Source organism: Phaeodactylum tricornutum, chromosome 13 (genome assembly GCF_000150955.2).
Source record: "Phaeodactylum tricornutum CCAP 1055/1 chromosome 13, whole genome shotgun sequence".
Classification (NCBI taxonomy): domain Eukaryota; phylum Bacillariophyta; class Bacillariophyceae; order Surirellales; family Neidiaceae; genus Phaeodactylum; species Phaeodactylum tricornutum.
This window is the reverse complement of record NC_011681.1, coordinates 593,659-608,064: the sequence shown is the minus strand read 5'-3', so window position 1 is coordinate 608,064 and position 14,406 is coordinate 593,659. Positions and strand designations below refer to the sequence as shown.

At 46.9% G+C, this 14,406-nt stretch overlaps 9 protein-coding genes across 9 annotated transcripts; 4 read left to right on the top strand and 5 right to left on the bottom strand.

Annotated features, from left to right (window-relative positions):
- Positions 1-223: 223 nt before the first annotated feature.
- Positions 224-1,616, bottom strand: PHATRDRAFT_47431 (predicted protein). Its single transcript, XM_002181559.1, has one exon. It carries the CDS (start codon positions 1,599-1,601, stop codon positions 363-365), a length of 1,239 nt encoding a protein of 412 aa, XP_002181595.1. The 5' UTR covers positions 1,602-1,616; the 3' UTR covers positions 224-362.
- Positions 1,617-1,851: 235 nt separating this feature from the next.
- Positions 1,852-2,825, top strand: PHATRDRAFT_47430 (predicted protein). Its single transcript, XM_002181728.1, has one exon. It carries the CDS (start codon positions 2,050-2,052, stop codon positions 2,425-2,427), a length of 378 nt encoding a protein of 125 aa, XP_002181764.1. The 5' UTR covers positions 1,852-2,049; the 3' UTR covers positions 2,428-2,825.
- A 199-nt stretch (positions 2,826-3,024) lies between these two features.
- PHATRDRAFT_28743 (predicted protein) lies at positions 3,025-3,823 on the bottom strand (the record flags this gene model as incomplete). The annotated part of the gene is made up of 2 exons (XM_002181558.1): positions 3,524-3,823; positions 3,025-3,421 (listed from the first exon to the last, which is right to left on the bottom strand). Coding segments are annotated over exons 1-2 (609 nt in total), but the record flags the coding sequence as incomplete, so codon positions are not given.
- A 228-nt stretch (positions 3,824-4,051) lies between these two features.
- On the top strand, positions 4,052-5,023 carry PHATRDRAFT_47428 (predicted protein; the record flags this gene model as incomplete). Its single annotated transcript, XM_002181727.1, has 1 exon — positions 4,052-5,023. The coding sequence occupies exon 1, from the start codon at positions 4,238-4,240 to the stop codon at positions 5,021-5,023; it is 786 nt and encodes a 261-aa protein (XP_002181763.1). The 5' UTR covers positions 4,052-4,237.
- A 133-nt stretch (positions 5,024-5,156) lies between these two features.
- Positions 5,157-6,739, bottom strand: PHATRDRAFT_28737 (predicted protein). Its single transcript, XM_002181557.1, has 2 exons — positions 6,641-6,739; positions 5,157-6,471 (listed from the first exon to the last, which is right to left on the bottom strand). The coding sequence occupies exons 1-2, from the start codon at positions 6,693-6,695 to the stop codon at positions 5,207-5,209; spliced, it is 1,320 nt and encodes a 439-aa protein (XP_002181593.1). The 5' UTR covers positions 6,696-6,739; the 3' UTR covers positions 5,157-5,206.
- A 915-nt stretch (positions 6,740-7,654) lies between these two features.
- PHATRDRAFT_47426 (predicted protein) lies at positions 7,655-9,205 on the bottom strand (the record flags this gene model as incomplete). Its single annotated transcript, XM_002181556.1, has 1 exon — positions 7,655-9,205. The coding sequence occupies exon 1, from the start codon at positions 9,125-9,127 to the stop codon at positions 7,655-7,657; it is 1,473 nt and encodes a 490-aa protein (XP_002181592.1). The 5' UTR covers positions 9,128-9,205.
- Positions 9,206-9,799: 594 nt separating this feature from the next.
- On the top strand, positions 9,800-11,134 carry PHATRDRAFT_47425 (predicted protein; the record flags this gene model as incomplete). The annotated part of the gene is made up of 2 exons (XM_002181726.1): positions 9,800-9,825; positions 9,891-11,134. The coding sequence occupies 2 exons, from the start codon at positions 9,800-9,802 to the stop codon at positions 11,047-11,049; spliced, it is 1,185 nt and encodes a 394-aa protein (XP_002181762.1). The 3' UTR covers positions 11,050-11,134.
- Positions 11,135-11,480: 346 nt separating this feature from the next.
- TIM_1 (isomerase triosephosphate isomerase) lies at positions 11,481-12,484 on the top strand. Its single transcript, XM_002181725.1, has one exon. It carries the CDS (start codon positions 11,549-11,551, stop codon positions 12,353-12,355), a length of 807 nt encoding a protein of 268 aa, XP_002181761.1. The 5' UTR covers positions 11,481-11,548; the 3' UTR covers positions 12,356-12,484.
- Positions 12,485-12,755: 271 nt separating this feature from the next.
- PHATRDRAFT_13994 (predicted protein) lies at positions 12,756-13,763 on the bottom strand (the record flags this gene model as incomplete). The annotated part of the gene is made up of 1 exon (XM_002181555.1): positions 12,756-13,763. A coding segment is annotated over one exon (1,008 nt), but the record flags the coding sequence as incomplete, so codon positions are not given.
- Between the last annotated feature and the right edge of the window lie 643 nt (positions 13,764-14,406).

The following is a 14,406-nucleotide window of genomic DNA, read 5'->3' as shown; positions in this document are numbered from 1 at the left end:
TAGATTACTTATTGCAGCACTCCCTCATGGTCAAACCTTTGCCCTCACAAACAACGGAGAAGAGATGTCTGCATTTTCTTCTCCGTGTGACAAGGTGGTAATTGAGTTGGAGACAGAGGGCCTTTGACGGCAGTGTGACTCAAATATGACAACCGCCAAACATTGTTTACATCCGTTTTGTGTGGCTTTGTCCATTGTCACAACTCAGGAGCATGGCAGCAGTAGCATTTCACTTTGCAAGTTTGTCAGCACAAATAAGGTTTATTTACATCTTTTCTGAGCTCATTGATGTGCTTGTGACTGTTAATGCTTTCATCTCTGCTGCTTCTCAAGACAACTGACAGTGAATCTTCCTATTCCATCTAAATACCGTCCTTGTATTGCCTGGATGAAACTTTCTGCCGATTCTTTTCAAGTCTTTCCCTAAGTTTCTCAACACCCCCACCTTCTTCCTCCCAGTAACAAATCACCGGCTTTCCCGCTACCTCTCCCGTTTTTGTATTCCAGAGAAGTTGAAAATTGACATTTGGAGATATCATGTGCAAGGCTCGCTCTCTTGGTTTGCCAAGAGGGTTGTGGATATAACGGAGACCATCAAACGTGAAGTCCTTCGGACGGTGGGAATGCCCAAACAAATGCAAATGTTTTGTCGCCCCTGGTAATTTTAAAGAACGCAATTGGTTGTCAATAAGTTTCGACCCTGCAACCTTGGCAAATTTGGCGCTCATGCCGCCTGCACCGTGATCGAGCCACCCGCCTGCATCGAAACTGGAAGATTTCAAGTCGCACCAATCTGGAAGACATTGTTTATTGGGCAAAAAATGCGAAACCGTCAGGACAGCTTCCCCAGCGGATATTTGTTCTTGTAAATATTGGAGGAAGGGTTCATTCAATTCAAGAAAATGTTCGACTAAGCCTTGTGGTATTCTTCCCCGTCCTGATGACTTTGGAAATGCTGGAAACCGATCTGGAGACCATTCGCAACGCACAAAGTCAACCCACGGCCATTCGTTAAAGCCTTTGCTGAGAATTTCGTCAAAAGATAACGTTCCATCGTACCACGAGTGTGTAGGAGCAATCCACAGAGGGTAATTTCCGTTTACATAAATTGGCTTGGTGTGCACACCTATTTTCTCGCAGACCGCTTCGACGAGTTGCAGCTTTTTCATGGATGACCGAGGGTCCTCCTTTGTGAGCCAGGCTTCATGGTTTCCGGCAATAAAGAAAACTTGACATCGCTGGCGCAAAACTTGAAGGGTTTCGGTAAGGCGATTGTATTCATGTGAAATATCACCGGCAACAACAACAAGGTCAGTTTCTTTGAGGCTTGAACCAGAAACTTGGTTTCGCAACCATTTCAAATTATCAATGTGGTCTGTATGGAGATCAGAGATGCAGTATACTCTTTTAATCTTTTCTAGTTCCGTTACTGGAAGCACAGAGAGGGCGCTGCGCTGGAAATTGAGTTGTGGCGAATGCACACTATAAGACTTTAACACAAGATCGCCCCTTCTCGGAACAAAGGCACGGCATAGACAATCGCTTCCAAACGATGACGCCAGTATCAGCCAAAGTGAAATAGTGTGTTTTATATGCACCATGACTTTTCACAAAGATCCTGACTGAAGCGATGGTTGACACAGGATTTCTGAATTTTTTGTCGAAAAGTTGCAAACAGTTTATTCTGTGATGCACAATATTTAACATTCGTATAAGACATTTATTACCCAATAGACAAGAGGATAAGTGGACTTGGTTTATCTAGCTAGATGATTGTATGACCTTCTCACTTCGAAGCAAGGCGTCTACAAGCGGAAGCCGATGGCACAAGTTATCGTTCAATACGCTATCCCTCTGCAGAAGGAAAACAAGCTGCTTCGGGTTTTGACTGACTGTGAGAGAAAATAATTGTACTGAGCTCAAGTTGAAACGTACTGACTGCGAGAGAAAATAGTTGTACCGAGTTCAAGTTGAAACGAGCTACGAATAAAAATCATAAGTCGGCAGTGGTGATACAGGACAGCTGTTTGAAGTGAGGTGATTGGGAGCATGAACGCACCAGAACGCGCTTCGTCCTTTTTGTTGGACGAAGATAGTGGTGAACGCAAGATCGTCTACACCACTGACACAAAAGTGACAAACGCCGGTACCTTCCGACTCAATAAAGAAGATCACACAGTTCTGAACTTATTGCGAATGCAGCTTCTTCGCGATCCTGGTGTTCGCTTTGCTGGTTACATCCACCCCCATCCGCTTATAAATTATATGGAGCTAAAAGTCCAAACAAACAGCAGCCATACTTCTCCAACTGAAGTTTTATCAAATGCAATTGAAGACTTGGGAAGCGAGACAGACCATCTGCTGAAAGAAGTACAGAATGCGATGGAGAATTGGAGAAAGGAAAACCAGGACGTGCTAGGAAACTAGGTCTATAGCGCAACTCGGTTGTTGTTCCGATAAATAGTACACTTTAGCAAATTGTACAATGCATCAACCTTCATAGTGCGTGAAGGATGAATACCCCACTCATGAAAAGACGACTTGAAGAAGCCCGGTAAGATACATCGTGCAGAGGAGCAACAGAATCGTTTGTAATCCTTTACATGTTTACCAGGTCCAAAGTACAACGTCTTTGCAAGCACTGGCCAGCTGTATATTAGCTGGATTGGAGGCGATTGCTCCAATCGGTCCAACATGACCATCCAATCGTTTAACCATCATTCCTGTTTTAAGGTTGTAGCAATATATTGTCCCGTCGTCGTGGCCTTCTATCAAAGCCGCGTCGTCCCCCGAAAAGCAGGAGACCGCCGGTTCAAGAGACTTACTCCAAAATACGCGTTGAATCGTTCCCTCAAACCCATCCAAAAGAATGGAAAGGCCTGCGTCAGCACCCACCAAAATCTGGTTTCCCGATTGATTAAAGGACAATCTACTCCAGTTTCCTTTTGCGAGTTTCGCTGTCTGGTCAGACGTTGAGCCAATAATGTGGGTATCAATAGCATTTTCTAGATCGTCAAAAAGTACTTTGAGTTCCGCAAACGCCCCTGCACTAAAATTCCGGGCGTCATAAAGGTGCAGGTAGTATCCCGTACCAGTATTCATGCGGGCAGCTACACAGAACACCAATCCCGTCGAGTCAAAAACAGCCAAAGTCCCGCCCGCCGCTTCTACGGGAAGTTTGCATTCCGCCAAGCACCCAGCCTGTTGCACATTCCAAAGCCGCACGGATCGGTCGTCGCCACTGGATAAGAACGTATCGTCTGCCGGACACATGCTTAAGCAAGAAATTTTATCCTGGTGGCCTTTGAATTTACGCAGAATTTTATTGTCGTGAACCGAGTAATAGTTGATGGCATTCCTCTGTCCTGGAGGTTGATTGGACAACCCTTTCCCGGAAAATAACACACAGTGGTCGTGATGCCTACTCAAAAAAGGCAAGCCACGCATCAAGTGTAAGAGTTTGTCGTCTTCTTCGCATGTGACTTCCTAAGGATAACATGGGGGAATGCTTTTTACGACTTACGTTGCTTCTACAAGACGCAGCTGCTCGCGATCGACTCGGAGTGGCACTTGAGCGGGCTTACCCGCCACACAGTCGATTACTTGCATACGGGCATCGGCTTCAGATATGACGAATAGACGTTTCCCTTCACGGTGATACGACATGCATGTTGCTGCTGCTTTTCCTGATATGACGGCACCAATAGCAGGGATTTGAGGCTGCGAAAATTCCATTATATCTTTTTATGAGTTAGGATCAACGTTGGCGCAAAGGAAGCTTCGACTCTTGCTCACTGTCAGTGATTTACATTACATCAAACAGTTTCCGATTGATTTGTTGATGCAACTTCCCTCGGACCAATCCCTCCGAGGAGAGGAATTCTCTGGGTTGCGTGATACACGTCTGTAAATGATCTGCCCAACACCAGTTAGAACCGGTTAGCTGACAGACTTTTTCTGTCATTCTACCCATTTCTGGATCGCCATCGTAGTTTGGGAAAGAATTATCATTGTTGACTATGAAAGCACTTACCTTAGAGTTTGCACACTTCTGAAGTCCTCTTTGGATCTTTACTCGAGTAGAGACAGCCTGCTCGACTCATAACAAGTAAAAGCACTCAAAATAGAACACAGATTATAGGACCGCCAATTCACATCGGGGTCAGAGCGAATGCAACGGATGAAGGAAGAGCGATGGGAATCAGAGTGTTGCATACATAAACAGTGAACATCTGTCATGGAGACTCCTGCATCCAACTGTTCACCGAAAATTTACCTAATGATCGAAAACCCGTCGAAATCAACGAGTCTGGGTCCGATATTTCGGTGCGCGAGTGCCTTTGGAGTTAAAATTATCGTCGTTGTCGGATATGCGCAATGCAGTGTTGATGGTTCTCACGGGGCATCAAGACATTTGGAGATTATTCCATTTCCCACTGCGGAACAAGCCTCCCAATATATTCGAGATGAATGTGCTTGCACGTCCATCATCGGATTACTAGGTGCGGCGCCTGGAGACTACAGCGAAGACGGGTCGTTGGTCGTGACGCGAAATGCATTGGCCGAACTAAGTACCTTCCAAGAAGAGGCAGAAGTTGTTTTGGGTACATCGTATCCGATCCACTGCTACGATTTTTCAAAAACTGGAAATACTTGTATTGTCCTCAGTCGTCTCCGAGCTGGTGTGCAATTGACGCTAGCTCAGCATTGCGATGCGTTTATCCATGTCCCACATATTCCATTGCATTGCGAGACTGTACCTCCTCCACTTTTGGATATCCATTCAACGCTCTCAATTGCATTATTTCATGCTTCCGCAAGCCTATGTGTCACCGAGAGATGGTTCAATGGGCACAAGTACGATGTCGAAAATCTGGCAAAAACTCAGAGAGACGATCTTGACGATATGAAGAGTCTCTATCGTCTAGAACAAAAGCAAGGACTAGAAGAAGCTATAGAGCATGCTTTGGATTACAACTCCTTGGCTGCGCTCCTTGGTGCAGGTGACGATGAAAGCTCTTGAACAAAGAATAAATCTATCGTGATATTCAAAAACCTGTTGGAGGGGTCGGATCCATGAGCTTCTCAAGCTCGGCCTAATTCCATCGACAATGCGTCTACTGTACACAGGAACACCGTCCTTTTTTAGCAATATAAAAGATTTTGTAATGTCAATCAATTGTGTTTAGAAGACGAATCACATTGTTTATTTCTTCTTCTTGCCGCCTTCTTCCTTGGTAGTAGCCTTAATGACACCAACAGCCACGGTCTGACGCATGTCACGCACAGCGAAACGACCAAGCGGGGGGAAATCGGTAAAGCTCTCAACACACAAGGGCTTAGTAGGCTCGAGGTCTACAATGCAGGCGTCTCCAGTTTTAACAAACTTGGGGTTCTGTTCCAAAACCTTTCCACTTCGGCGATCCATCTTCTCCTTGATAAGGGCGAATTTGCAAGCAACGTGAGCCGTGTGGCAATCAAGAACGGGAGAGTATCCGTTGGAGATCTGACCGGGATGGTTCATGACAATAACCTGAGCCTCGAAAGAAGAAACACCCGAAGCGGGGCTAGCTTTCGAGTCAGAAGCGACAAAGCCACGGCGCAGATCCTTGACGGCTACGTTCTTGACGTTGAAACCAACATTGTCACCAGGAACCGCTTCGGGAAGGGATTCGTGGTGCATCTCGACAGACTTAATTTCGGCAATAATACCGGACGGGGCGAACATAGCGTGAATACCAGGCTTGATGACTCCGGTCTCGACGCGGCCGACCGGGACTGTTCCGATACCACCGATCTTGTAGACATCCTGGAGGGGAAGTCGTAGAGCCTTGTCGGTGGGACGCTTGGGCGGGGTTACACTGTCAAGGGCCTCGAGCAGGTAAGGTCCCTTGTACCAGGCCATGTTAGTGGACTTTTCCACCATGTTGTCACCCTCCCAACCGGAGATGGGGACGAATGGAATCTTCATCGGCTTGTAGCCAACCTTCTTGAGGTAGGCAGAGACTTCATTCTTAATTTCGGTGTAACGATCTTCGGCGTATTTGACAGTCTTGTCGTCCATCTTGTTCATGGCAACAATCATCTGCTTCACTCCAAGAGTGTAGGCGAGAAGCGCGTGTTCGCGGGTCTGTCCGTCCTTAGAGATACCGGCTTCGAACCCTCCCTGGGACGAGTCAATAACGAGAACAGCAACATCAGCCTGGGAAGTTCCGGTGATCATGTTCTTGATGAAATCACGATGTCCAGGGGCATCAATAACGGTAAAAGAGTACTTGGGAGACTCAAACTTCCACAGCGCAATATCGATGGTGATACCACGTTCACGTTCGGCCTTGAGGTTATCGAGGACCCATGCATACTTGAAGGATCCCTTTCCGAGTTCGGCGGCTTCCTTTTCGAACTTTTCGATGGTACGCTTATCGATTCCTCCACATTTGTAGATCAAATGACCTGTGGTGGTGGATTTTCCTGTAAACCGCGTCAAAAATCATCCGTTAGAAAAAGTCAATGGAGAAGGCTCTAAACCGTATACTACTAACGTCACAACGAAGCCAATCCTACTACGAATGAAAAATTCCTCTTCGACCTTCCTGTCAACGTTCTCCCACCCTTGTAAGATTTGTCATTGCTAACTTACCAGCATCGACGTGTCCGATGACGACCAAACTAATGTGAACCTTTTCCTTTCCCATGGTGACTGCTATTGCACGCTCTATTATCGAGAGATATGTGTGAGCAATCTCGTTGTAGAAGGACGACGTTGGTTTCCATCCTCGTTTGCTTGCTGCGGATGGGTGGCCGCCCCCGCACGTTCTGTTCTTTGGCTGAAATGCATTGCGTCCTTACTGCGTCCGGTACTGTCAACGACGTAGCGGATACGCGTGGCATACGACACCGTGCGTTGGTCGCTTTGCACAAAAGCGCCACACATGAATATCATTCACTGTCATACGACACGAAACGAAAACTCGGGCCTGCACTTCGTCCGTTGTTCCCACGATTCGGTACCGATACAAAAGGTTCTGGATGGTCTATCCGTTTTGCGAATAAGGAGCTGACTGACAGTGAGAGTCCGACCGTGACTGACAGTCAGTGCCTTTGATTGACCGTGAAAATGGGAACAAACACAGCCAGATCAGAGCGATCGAAAGAATCGTGTAACTCCTTTCGGCCTTTTTTTGATTGGGCTCACATCAACAGGAGTCACAGTATTGGTATTTCCCAAAAGCGCCAACAGAAGTATGACAGAGCAGCCGACCGGAACTCCGGGCATCGGAGAACAGGGACGACTGAAGGAAATGGGACGCGAGTCCCGATTGTCCTTTCGTAACTTCGCCGAGCACCAGCTGCGTCGGGAATGCAAGGAAGCGGCTATGGAAATCTGCAAGCCACAAGTGAAAGCTTTTGCCGAATGCGCGCAGGAGAAAGGCCTCATGGTAGTTTGGTCTTGCAAGCAGCTGCACAATGATGTACAAGACTGTTTGACCATACACAATGGCGAAGAAGCATGGGAACGGTATAAGGAAGACAACAAAGAGAGGCTGGAGAAGAAAGCCAGATTAGGTCAAAATATTTTTTTCTTCTTCTTTGCCTCGCCTTCTAATCCGATTTGATTGATATTTTGTTGTCAAATGAATTAAGAATAAATGTTTTACTCCAAAAGCTTCAAATAGTCGCCTTTTGCTTCAGCTTCGCGAAGTCGGTATCCTAGAATCAATTGCCAGAGCGCTAGTTGTTGCAGAGCAGATCCTGGAATTTCCATGTGGATTTCTTCCTTCGGGACGTTTTTCGTCTGCCCACTTTCTCCGCCTTCTAGAACGAAATCGACAAGCTTTTTCATCGTGCTCACAATCTCGGGACTAATTCCTTGCGTCAACGCTTTCAGATCGCCCTGACGACTCGCAATATAGCCGGTGATTCCACCGAAGCCTTCCCCAGGTTCATTTGCAGAGAGGTCACTGCCATTGCCAGCTCTCGGGTTGGGAGGTGCCCCGCCAAACTTTTCTCTTCTCAGAGCGTCCTTTAAAGCCTGCGCTTCCTTTTTGAGGCTTTGAATGTATTCTTTTGCTTCCACCTCCACAATTTTTCCGTTTTCAAGCTCAAGTTCGACTATTCCCGTCACATCAGGATCCAGGTTGGGTGCGTCGTCATCGTCGTCAAGAGCAGCGGGCGCAAGCAAGTTAAGCTTCTTTACCAGTTGCTGTTGTTGTGCAATGGCACTGCCCAATCCGCGTTCAAACTCTTCCCAAGAAACTTTGCCGTCGTTATTTTCATCAAAAAATTTGATGAATGATTCCACTTCATACGCTGGTGTCGAACCTTCATAGACGTCGTCCAATAGTTCCTTGATCTCGGAATATTCGATAAATCCGGAATTATCTGCATCTATGCGATCAAAAGCATCTTTGTAATCCTGTAGAGATGTCGATCCTCTCAGGTGCATCACTTCCTTCAAGGCCATCACGTACTCGGCGTTTCGAAACATATACCCAGTCATCTGAAGATGGAAGCAGAGTGAGCCTATTTTATCGCCAGACGCTTTCACGAGTACATCCGCTCCCATTTGAGGATTGGAAAGACCACCTAGCAAGCTACTGACGGCGCCAGACATGGCTTGAACGACCTGAGGATTGGCCGAAGAAACGAAGGAGCCAATCGCTTGGTTGGGTGATTCCGAAGACATTAGTCGAAAAAGAACTTGTGAAGCATCTCCTGCTTTTCCCGATTCCATATCTTCCACACGCTGCCGTAGTTTTCCTAACGCTCCACCCCAGTCCAATGTTTTTGCTGGTGAACTTTCCGATTTGACCATATTCCCGCTACTCGCAGAGGTGTCGTCAAGAAACTCTGAGGAAGCGTTCACCATGTACGAATCGTTTTCGTGGTCACCATCTTCATCGGCGTCGTTGGGAGTTTCTTCGTTTTCATTGGAAGTAGAGAACATTTTATTCTCTATAAGGTGTCGCCGAGATCGATATCGATTGGGATGTGTGTATGATAATGCTGTTTCCGTTTTGGAGTGAAGAAATGGTTGCGGGCTGACTGTGTACGAGTATAGTTCCTGAAATAACATTATCAAGGTCAATCCCGTTATCAGCGACGTTGCTCTCGCTAACAGTGCCATTATTGCAATGTAAAATGAAAAGATAGGGCGATGTCCTTGGGTACTTCACTTTCCAAGATAAGTGTAAGAACAAAAATAGTATCTGAGTCAAGTGTTGTGAAAAGTGATGTGTTGGAACGGAAGCACATCGTCTCTGAGAAAGAGTCTATGATTTTGTTGGCTTTGTCCCCAAGGACATTCCAAAGATATTTGTAAAAATCATAACATGACATCAGACCATATACCACCCCACCCCAGGTTGGTTTTTGGATTCAAAATAACCTGCATCAACTGGGAGTGAAACAACGATGGTGTGCTGAGAGTAAGCAACGCACACGTTTCACTTTGCGCGCCCTCACAGTCCATGACAATCAGCACAACCGTTGGTATCACTGATTTTTAAATTATCTCGTCCTTGGTTGCAGTCACTCACAACCAACAAAATTGCTAACTATTTAGTTACGCAGCCAAGCGCTGTCCTTTGCTCCGGGGACGCAAGCAAAATCCGTTTGGCTGATATCAAGGAAAGTTTATGGCCGAGACTAGCTACCGAGAAATGCTTGAAAACGCTCCCAGACCCCCTACAGAACGAGACAGAAGCACAGGCTACGACCAATACGATTGCATCAGCTTTCGCTGAAACGCCCCCTTCTCCCAAATTCAATAAATGCGATCGCGTGTACGCAAGGGACAATGACGGTGTTTGTTACGAAGCAGTTGTAAGGCGTCGCCTCTACGGAATTCATCGGAATCGACAGGTTCCACTTGGCCTCGTTGAAAACAGTGACGAAGCAGACACTGCCTTACAAAAAGAGGACGAACCAGTCTGGCATTACTTCGTTCACTATCAGAAATGGAACGTGAACTGGGATCGCTGGGTTCCTGAACACAACGTCTTTGATCACAGCGTAGAAATGCAAACATATGCAGCTCGCCTTGCCAAAGAAATCGCCGAACTAAAAAAGGTGCTGTCTAGAAAAGCTAAGGGGAAGAAGGCTTTCCAAACGATTGATGGTGTAGAATTTCTTCGCGCGTGGACAAAGAAACGCGCTGAAATCGACGCGGAATTCAAACTTGGCCAGATAAAAGAGCAAGGAGTTCCAGCGGATGTTGAATTTTCAGACGTGAAGGTGTCTAAAAAACCGCAATTCAAACATATGAAGGAAGGATGGACACGACAAAACCTAGAAGCTGAATTAAGCCTTCGGCAGAAATCTTTGACGAACAAACGAGCTCAATCCAATTCGAACAAGATTTCCCTCCCGTTTGCCTTGAAACGAGTCCTTGTGGAGGACTGGGAAATTATCTGTCAGTGCGAAATGGTACCACAACTTCCTACATCCGTTACGATTCGACAAGCTTTGACTCAATATCTTTCTACCAAGAACTTGATACTACCCGATGAACGGAACAAAGATCTGTTCGCTCCATTGGAAAACGAGGCGAACGAGGAGGAAGGTATCATTAGTTTGGATAGCTCTATAGCTGAGACTGTCGATACAAAACATTCCTGTGACGATAATAATTCGCAAGAATGGATCGACATGGCCAATGGGATGATGATGTTTTTTGACGAGGCGTTGCCAGTTCGCCTTCTTTATGAGGCAGAGTTACCGCAGGTGCGAGTAATGAATCGAATTCTTGAGTATGCCCAGGTTCGGGACGTCGACATCTACGGCTGCGAGTACCTGCTCCGTCTCTTGGTGCGTTTACCAGATTTGGTTGCTAGTGGGGTCGATGAAGTGGAAGCGAGATCAATTTTCGCAAAAATAAATGATTTTGTACGTTTTCTTCACAAGAACCAGGCGACCTTATTGAAGCAAAACTTTCGCAAACTTAACAACTTGGAAGTGAAGGAACGGCAAAAGATGCTGAAGCGAGCTGAGGAACGAAAGCGGAAGGGAGAAGCAATCGAAGATCACAGCGAGGCAACATATCCATGACCGCCGTTACTATGCGCTAAAAAGGAATTGTCTTATACACTGCCTTAGATGAGCTGGTTGACACTATGAACCACGTTTTTACAGTACCTACCCATGAGTCGAGTTAGCAAACACTATCTGTAACACAAAATGCTGGGAAAGTCTGTCAATCGTGACTGAATTTGACACTCCGTCTCCCGTTGTTGACGTCAAACATTGACACTATTCAGGCCGATTGCGAATTCACGTGTCGTCACTGTGCAGCCACCAGATGGTTCCCCTCATGCGCGAGAGAATCTTTTGTTTTCCTCTCCACGTGTTGCCCGGTAGGGTCGTGAAATATCTTGCCTGTGAATGCGAACGCCAGAAACGGCCTGGCCTCACAGTCAAAATAACTGGATAATCTTCGCTGTTTCGTGCGTTGTTTCTTCTTGACTCCCACAAAAACTGCAAAACCTTCTGTACGTCAACATCTCTTGTGTTGCCAAGCGTCAGCTCGTTTACTTCAAATCCCCGAACAATGCCTCGCCCTGACGGATCGTCTACCCCTGCTGCGGAAGGAGAACGCAAGTATCTTGTTGCCGGCAATTGGAAGTGCAACGGAACCCTTGCCTCAAATGAGGAACTCGTCAAAACCTTCAACGAGGCTGGACCGATCCCTTCCAACGTGGAAGTAGCGATTTGCTGCCCTTCAGTGTATCTTCCTCAGCTTCTCAGCTCGCTTCGTGACGATATCCAGATCGGGGCACAGGATTGTGGCGTCAACGACAAGAACGGAGCCTTCACCGGTGAAATCGGCGCCTTTCAGATAAAGGATATTGGTTGCGACTGGGTCATCATCGGACACTCCGAACGGCGTGAAGGATTTGAAATGCCGGGAGAAACCCCTGATCTTTGCGCCAAGAAAACCCGTGTTGCCATCGATGCCGGCCTCAAAGTCATGTTCTGCATCGGGGAAAAGAAGGAACAGCGCGAGGACGGCACAACAATGGATGTGTGCGCATCTCAGTTGGAGCCTCTCGCGGCTGTTCTCACCGAATCAGATTGGTCCAGTATCGCGATTGCTTACGAGCCCGTGTGGGCGATTGGTACAGGCTTGACCGCGACACCCGAAATGGCCCAGGAGACTCACGCGTCGATTCGAGACTGGATCTCACAGAACGTATCCGCAGACGTTGCCGGCAAGGTTCGTATTCAGTACGGTGGCTCCATGAAAGGTGCCAACGCCAAAGATCTGCTAGAACAGCCGGATATTGACGGCGGATTGATCGGGGGTGCATCCTTGACAGCTGACTTTTTTAATGTTGTCAATGGTGCTCCCAAATAAACATCTTTTTAAATGAATATGATTTGTTACCTGTGGTTGTAACAACAGTACTCGTTTCATCAAGATGTCTTTTTTCAACAATCAATACCATCCTTTTTCGACAGAATAGCTTATCTGTTTTACATACTGTTTTACAATTATTTATCAGCTACGAAAGAGGCCTCCTGTCAGTGGACGCTGTCTTCGCCTTACCGGGAAATCCTTCAGCCAAGTCATTGCCGAGTCGGCTGGAGTCACTGGAAGCCGTAGAAGAATTTGGGGAACGAGATTCCATCATTTCGTAGCTCTCTTCCTTCTTCATAGATCGTATGTAGTTGCTGAGAATATCACTTTCGGCACGCTTCAATTCCGACATGAAGTTGTCGTCCAAAGCGTAGCGGTCGGCATCCATACTCATAGGCTCAAGCTCGATATACTCCGCACCCGGGTATTTTTTTCGAATATTGGCTTCTACATGTCGCACTTCGCGCTCTACCGTCCGCATAACATCTTCAGCGTATAAAGCCAGCATGACTTGCAGTTCAGTATCCATTGTGTCCCGAATTTTTACAAACTCCTTTTGGTAGATAGGCATTAGCCGGGCGGCGAGATAGGTACCGTCAAAATCGACTTCCGCCTTGTAAGAAAACGTTTCGGGTCCAGTCCATTGGCTCTGTACCGACCGAATGCTATCGATGCTGCGTCGGCTCAATAAAATCTTGCCGATTTCTTCGGTGATTTCGCGATCTACCGCCTGTCCCAGTAAAAATCGATGATTCATTTTCACCAAGGCAATCCCCATGACACCGAGCAGGGCCGAAATGCCAACACCAGCCACTCCGTCAAAAATTGCGTTTCCGGTATAGTGAGAAGCAGCGATGCCCCCAAAGGCCAACACGACACCTAGACAGGCAGCACCATCTTCCAACAAAATTGCCAATGTGGCCGGGTCACGTATGTTCGCCAAGTGCTTGTAATAGGATGTGGTAGCGGGTCTTGTTGCCATGGTTTCGGAAATTGTTTTGCTCAGAACATATCCATCCACAACAAACGAAAACGCCAGGACGCCCCACACCTCAATAGGGATATCGTGCAACGAAGGATTCAAAAGATTATCAACAGCGTGTGTCATGGAGACACCGGCGCCTAAAAAGAATGTCCCTAAAGCGGAGACAAGCGCCCAGAAGTAAACGCTTTTCCCGTAGCCATAAGGGTGCTTGCGATCAGCGTCTAGTCGTGAATCGCGGAGCCCGATTAAGAGTAACGCCTGGTTGCCGCAGTCAACAACGGAATGAATGAATTCGGCTAACATCCCACTACTTCCCGAACTCAGCCAGGCTCCAAATTTTGCAGCACATATCACAACATTGCCCATCAGTGCGCGATATACGTTGGATTTGGTTTTTAGGCGAGATTTTTCTCGTTCCATGCGTTGAGAGTGTAGAATGCGTTCGTACTTTTCCTTGTTCAAATCCAGCAACGTTCGCCGCCGGATGGATGGAGGGGTCTGCAGAAGATTGGTCATTGGAAGCTTGGCCAAGCTTTCCGCGGACTTTGGATCCATAGAACCTCTGGTCTCGCCTATCAAGTATTTGGAAAAGTCAGCAGTGACTGAATCCGGGCCTCGTGTCGATATTTTGACTGAATCTTCGTCACAATTATCGGTGGGGGTTTTAGTGGAGAAAGCAGAACTTCGAAAGTGCACGGAGCGTCCGGATTTTTTGTCATTAAAAGGGAAGAACGGGGGATGGCAAAATGTTCTTAGTGTAAATTGTGCTTTGAGAGTTTTTGCAACTGGATTTGGATGAAAAAAGGCAGAATTGGAAGCTACGTCTGAAAGTAATCTCTCCTGTTGCCAGCCTCGACTCGATACCGTCTCTTCAGTCACCCTTGTCGAGCAAGCGCTTATTGGCCCGCGGCCTGCTCCATGCAGGCATTGAGCACGAACAAATTTTAAAGATTCCAATTGATTCAGCGCGATCCGAAGATTGGGTGCTTGCTTTCTCACTAATACCAGATACATTTTTGGAAGGCAATGCTTCTCCGCAGAAATGAGCAATTGGAGCTCCAAT

What these genes read in the sequence shown, in the direction of transcription:
- PHATRDRAFT_47431 (XM_002181559.1), bottom strand. Translation starts at nt 1,601, where the DNA reads ATGGTGCATATAAAACACACTATTTCACTTTGGCTGATACTGGCGTCA.
- PHATRDRAFT_47430 (XM_002181728.1), top strand. Translation starts at nt 2,050, where the DNA reads ATGAACGCACCAGAACGCGCTTCGTCCTTTTTGTTGGACGAAGATAGT.
- PHATRDRAFT_28737 (XM_002181557.1), bottom strand. Translation starts at nt 6,695, where the DNA reads ATGGGAAAGGAAAAGGTTCACATTAGTTTGGTCGTCATCGGACACGTC. An exon ending in CATCGGACACGTCGATGCTG is followed by an intron (nt 6,472 to 6,640) that starts GTAAGTTAGCAA and finishes CGCGGTTTACAG; the next exon opens with GAAAATCCACCACCACAGGT.
- TIM_1 (XM_002181725.1), top strand. Translation starts at nt 11,549, where the DNA reads ATGCCTCGCCCTGACGGATCGTCTACCCCTGCTGCGGAAGGAGAACGC.